General features: G+C 30.6%; 1 protein-coding gene across 1 annotated transcript; it reads right to left on the minus strand.

Annotated features, from left to right (window-relative positions):
* Nucleotides 1-301: 301 nt before the first annotated feature.
* On the minus strand, nt 302-6,187 carry LOC145333019 (uncharacterized). Its single transcript, XM_080178167.1, has 4 exons — nt 6,099-6,187; nt 1,794-1,887; nt 1,231-1,333; nt 302-513 (listed from the first exon to the last, which is right to left on the minus strand). The coding sequence occupies exons 1-4, from the start codon at nt 6,102-6,104 to the stop codon at nt 387-389; spliced, it is 330 nt and encodes a 109-aa protein (XP_080034293.1). The 5' UTR covers nt 6,105-6,187; the 3' UTR covers nt 302-386.
* Nucleotides 6,188-6,577: the final 390 nt, after the last annotated feature.

Genomic DNA, 6,577 nt, shown 5'->3' on the forward strand with positions numbered 1-6,577 from the left:
TCATGAATCCCCCCCCCCCAAAAAAAAATCTAAATATTTTTTTTTTGATTTTAATTTTTATGTATGCGAACAACAACCTAGGTCTAATTTTTACGAATTGAAATTTTTTTGTATACGGCAAACAACCTGGGTTTAATGTGTACAAATTAAAATTTTTGTGCATAAAGCGCACAACCTGGGTTTAATTTTATCACAGAGTAATTAAACAAAGAATAATTTTTTGAATATTTCTATTAAGGAGGGTTGACTTCCCAAAACTATATAGGGCGAAGCCCCTAGAGGCTAGGGGCGAAGCCGCTAGTTTTATATATTTTATTCACAAAAAAAGACGATCGCTTCAAAATCTCAGGTGAGGTATGAAGCGAGTGGCAGCGATGCAAGAGTGTTCAAACGTTTCCACCACTGACTTTATGTCCGGTACCAAGGTGATCTGAGTCATCTGTGTACCATCCGAAAGCGCCATAACCGCCGGTGTATGCTCCGTAGTCACCGCCGTGGTCACGAGGTGCATTGCTGAAACAAAAAACAATGATAGTTTGGGTACTTTAGTGTACTTTGGGTACTCTAGTGTACTTTGGGTACTCTAGTATACTTTGGGTACCCTATTGCACTTTGGGTACTCTAGTGTACTTTGGGTACTCTAGTGTACTTTGATTACTCTAGTGTACTTTGGGTACTCTAGTGTACTTTGGGTACTCTAGTGTACTTTGGGTACCCTATTGTACTTTGGGTACCTATTGTACTATCATGTCAGTAGTGTACACCAGGGTTAATTTTGTTTATCATATTTGTGGGTGTTCAATGTCTAATTATTTATTATAATTATTTATTTCACTAGTCCCCAAAGTTTTATAATAGTATTTTCTTATTCGTTGGCTCAACAACTTTAAGGACTTTAGTAAGGTTTGATTGGTTGGTTAATTAAGGAGAGTGTTTAAACGTTTCAACCACTTATTTAAATCCCCAGAAGGAGTAATTTTGTGTATCATCACTGGGTATGTACATCAATTTATTGGCATCGTATTATAAACATCTTTCTGCGGATATAAAAATGTAAAATTATAAGATTAAAACCAGTTTTGTTAGACCCTTTTTTGACGTCATAATTATACATTTATATATTCATATAAAACTGAATATAATATGATACGATACACGATTTTTCAGTGTGGCTGAGAACCGGTTCTAATCCTACGTATGTTAATCGGTTTCGAAGCCGAACAATTTTACCTTCCAGCCTGAGCGGGCTCATCATAGTTTCCATCAAATCCCTGGTGTTGTACTAGTTGTCTGGCCATACGGGATAGTCCGGGCTCATATACAACGGGCAAGCCTGAGAAAAGTATTTTTTCAAGAATAATATTTCTCATATTCATTCCAAGATAGCCAGAACTTTAGATCCATTGTCCCATCCCTTTATTCCTGCTGTACATTAATTACATGATAGAAAGGTTGTGTGATTTTTTAGGATGTTATATTTCAAGTACACATATCCCTTTACAATTAATAAATAGTAGAAAGGTTGCATGATTTTTTTTATGTTATATTTTCAGTATATTTATCCCTATACATTAACTAATTAATAGAAAGGTTGCGTGATATTTTACTATTGTATATTTCTATTATACTTATCCCTTTACAATACTTTAATGAAATGGTGAAAAGGTTGCGTGATTTTTTATGATGGTATATTTCCAGTATACTTATCCCTATACAACATTAAAGGGGTAGAAAATGTGCAAAATGCATTTTTACTTAAAGCTAAAAGTTTGTCTGTCTGTCTGTCTATTTACCTTGAGGATCATAGGGAAGGTCCTCTAGAGGGATGACAACATATCTGGGCATGGCAGAGGCAGCAGCTACCAGGGCAGCCAAGCAAAATAAAACCTAAAAATTACAAAAGTTATAAAAAGAGGCCAGAAAGCAGTCATTTAGCAGTCTGACTGCTAGTGTTGTAAATGCTTAAATAAACATCTTGGGTAAGGGAATTCACAGATAAAAAATCAGACTTCTATCTTTAATAGCAGCTAAGAAAAGCTCAAATTTGTTTAACCTGACTATCACAAAAAGTAATAAAAGCAGACATAAAGCAATTGAAAGCAGTTTGACTGCTAAAGTTATAAAATGCTTAAATATGCAACATGGGTAAGGGAATTAACACACAAAAAATCAGACTTCTATCTTTCATAGCAGCTAAGAAAAGCTCAAATTTGTTTAACCTGACAATCTCAAATGCAATAAAAGCAGCCGGAAAGCAGTTTGAGAGCATTCTAGGGTAAGGGAATTTGTTTACACAAAAAATTAGACTTCTATCTTTAATAGCAGCTAAGAAAAGCTTGTTCAATCTGACTACCACAAAAGTAACAAAAAACATTCGGAAAGCAGTTAAGGAGCGGTCTGACTGCTAATGTTATAAAATGCTTAAATAAGCATCTTAGGTAAGGGAATTAACACAAAAAATTCAGACTTCTATCTTTCATAGCAGCTAATAAATGCTCAAATTTGTTTAATTTGACTATCACAAAAAGTAATAAAAGCAGTCAGAAAGCAGTCGGACTGCTAATGTTATAAAATGCTTAAATAAGCATCTTGGGTAAGCACGCTTGGACCCTCAGATGTCAAAACTTTATTTTAGTGTTTGGCCAAAATGACTTAGCAATTGTATCTGTAAGTACGTCTAATAACACCCTTTGCTATTTTTAAAATCCTAGAAAATTTTTTTTGCAAGAAAATTGCACAAATTCGCAACCTTTTTTAGAACCACTACATAACTCGAGTTTTAAAACTTTTTATATAAAATCATTTTTACAAAAAATATCAATAATTACTTAAAATTAAACCTGAAAGAAAAAAAATCTCATTACACGTGTTAATTTGCATGTTTTAGGTCTTTTTTTGAGGAAAGTATAACTTCCACATTTTTGACAATAATATATTTTTTTAACATTTCAAAGTAAAATATAATAAAACTTACACGATTTCTCTTGAATTATCAGTTGAAAATTTCATCAAACATGCAATTTAAGTAATGAAAATTTAATAAAATCATTTTTTGAATGTTTAGAATTACCAATTTTCTACATTTAAAACAAAATGTTAACAAAATTTAAAAACATTCTAATATATAACTTTAAAAATCAATAACATTTTATAAAATGATGTTTTAAAAAATAAATCATTAAAAGGTATTAAAATGCATTTTAAGTTGCTTAAAATTAAAACGAGAATATCTTTTTACACTTTATTCTTTGTAATAGAGATTAATTGTCATTTGCTGAAAATGAAACATTTAATAAACTAATTGAATCTTTTTGTGACCATGTTTAAACTTTTTAATTTTTACACTAAGGTGTTTTTTAATGAAAATCTTTGTTGAATTCTCTTTTGCGACAAAATAAGAAAGGGAATTTTTTACTATTTCTAGGTTATCTTATGTAATTTAAACTATATAATATGAAATAATTTTTAATTGTCTTTCTTTTGAGCCACAAAACACTGTAAAATGTAACATATATGCAAAAATAACAATTTTTTTATTGAATATTATAATATCCTTATATGACATTGCGTCAGAGCTTATTCTTTAGATCATATGTTCATGAAAAGTAGTCATAACTTGGAGGGTTGCGCTATTTATTAGAATATTAAATAAACTTGAATGGTAAAAATATTAGCATAGCCTTTGTCAATTCAAATGCTTTAGGTATATTATTCGGAAAGTTAGTTAAAAAAGAGAGAATTTGCTGTGTATACTGTTGAAAGACTTTCAAAAATGTAAATTACAAAGCAATCCGAAAAGATCGGGTCGTAGGCGAGTCTTAGTCGGGGGTTTTCTGATAGCAAATATTGCGTTATTGGTATACAATGTAAAAAAAAAATATTTTAAAGAAATTCTTTAAATAAAACCCAACGTGTATTGGCAGTACAAACATCTTAATGCTAGCAGACATATGTTTATCAACATTTGCAGAAAACTATTTCCACAAGAAAAATTATTCAGGTTTAAACTTCACAATTTTAAATATTTCTTTCTGATAAAATGTTTGACATATATCGTATGATCATTTACCAAAAAAAATATTTTGATAATTTAGATTTCAGAGAAGATTAATCCTTTCAAAAAACTAAGACGACATTTTGCATCTTCTGTCATGACATTTTAGAAAAAATATAAAAAACCAAAATTTAGTATGAAAACTATTTTCATCGATTTTTCTGAAGGTATTATCGTATTCTGTGGCTTTGTTATTATCATTTACTTATATCGAAAGTGCCAAACATTGTACCCTAACTTATTCATTTAATAAAAAACTAACCGTGTAAGGGAATTAACACACAAAAAATCAGACTATTATCTTTCTTACCACCTAAGAAAAGCTCAAATTTGTTCAACCTGACTATCACAAAAGTATAAAAGCAATCGGAAAGCAGTTATTTAGCAGTCTAACTGATAATGTTACAAAATGCATAACACCATCTAACAGTCTATCTATCTAACAATATCTGTCTGTTTATTAACGAAATGGATAAATATTTGTCTATATATCTATCTAACAGACTATCATTAATATCTAGGGAGTAAGAGAGGGGACAATGGGCAATTAATTCAATTTAAGAGTTTTCAAAGAAAGGCCATGAAATCCAGATTAATCCAGAAAGTTTAGAGGAAATTGTAAAGGGGGTGTTAATAAGATTTAGAAAACTATAAAATAAGAAAAAGTTCAAAGAAAAAAACAATCATTTGAAAATTAGATTACCAGTATATCAGACTGACATAACCAGTCTGTAATTAATTACTAGAAAAATCTCCCTGGAACTTTTAAAACCTATTTTCCTAGATTTTAAATGACACTATACAAAAGAATGAAATTTAGGTTGTTAGATTAGGGTTCTTTGATTGCTTATTTCACAAATATCACAATAAAGTTTTTATCTGTGAAATGATATTTTTTAGAGAAATTTTTTTTTAAACCAGCCATATCAAAAAAAATTCATCCATCTGCTATATTCAAAACTAACACAACAAGTAGCGGCATTTCATGCGCTAGTACCCAAACTCAGTCAGAAACTGCTAAATTCTTGCACATTCCCTTTAAACCAAATTCTGAGACTCCTAAAAAATTAATATTCACTCCATTGTCCCCTCCCTTACTCCCTGATTAATATCACTATATATATATCTAGCATCTAGGCCCTAGAGGCCTCTAGTGGCACTTTATGAAATGATTTGTCTATGTTGCGTTCAAGTCTCTACGCTTAAGTGAGAATATTAAAAACTTCGATTTTTTTGTGATTTTACTTGGGAGGGTGTTGGCACCCTTACCTAAAATAGTTATAAACCTTCCCGGGACCTAGGAGAAACTACCCTGTTTAGTAGAACATGATCGGTTCAGCGGTTCTGTACAAACACACAGATAGACATCCTGTTACTTTATTATAAGGATTGTCTACATTGAAAAAATATATTTTTATGTCAATATATTTATTAATATACTATCCATCTATCTACCTATTTAATTAACTATATATCTATCTACCAATCTAACTATATATATATTTCTATCTAACAATCTAAAATTAAATATCTATATATCTATCAATCTATATAACTAACTATCTATCTATCTAACTAATTATCAATCAATCTATCTATCTACCTATCTAACTAACTAACTATCAATCTGTCTGTCTATCTATTTATAAATTAATAAGGCTATATCTTTTTATCTATCTATCTATCTAACTATCTATCTATCTAACTAAATATAAATCTGTCTGTTTATCTATCTATAAATCAATAAGGCTATATCTTTTTATATATCTATCTAACAATCTATCTATCTATATATCTAACTAACAATAAATCTATCTATTTAACTAACTATCAATCTGTCTATCTATCTATTTAACTAACTATCAATCTTTCTATCTATCTCTAAATCAATATGTCTATATTTGACTGTCTATATATCTATCTAACAAATAATCTATCTATCTATCTAACTAACTATCTATCTATCATACTAATTATCTATCTATTTATTTATTAATCAATATAGCTAAAATATTTATCTACGAATGCCTATAAATTCGTGTACCTTCATGTTTGTCTGATGTATGGGACTAAAGTGCGTCAAGTATACAACTAACGCTCTCGTATATACTTGTACGCATTTTGTTGTGTGTGTTGCGCTCATATTTACTTGTACGCATTTCGATGTGTTGCGCTCTCGTACGCTTTTTACGAGGGGGGGGGGGGGGAGAGGGAGTAAGAGAGAGAGATAGGAGAATTTTTAAGGACATTAGAGGGAGAAATAGAGAGAGGGAGAGGTAGAGAGAGAGAGAGAGAGAGAGAGAGAGAGAGAGAAAGATGGATAGATAGATAGAGAGAGAGAAAGATGGATAGATAGATAGAGAGAGAGAAAGATGGATATATAGATAGATAGAGAGAGAGAGAGGGTTTATTAAAGAAAGAAAGGGTTTTACAGAGAGCTAGGAACAATTTTAAGACAGAGAAAGGGAGATGATAAGTGAGAGAGAGAGAGAAAAAGATAGAGAGAGAGAGAGAGAAAGAGAT

Source organism: Acartia tonsa, chromosome 12 (assembly GCF_053477335.1).
Source record: "Acartia tonsa isolate MP-2025a chromosome 12, ASM5347733v1, whole genome shotgun sequence".
Lineage (NCBI taxonomy): Eukaryota > Metazoa > Arthropoda > Copepoda > Calanoida > Acartiidae > Acartia > Acartia tonsa.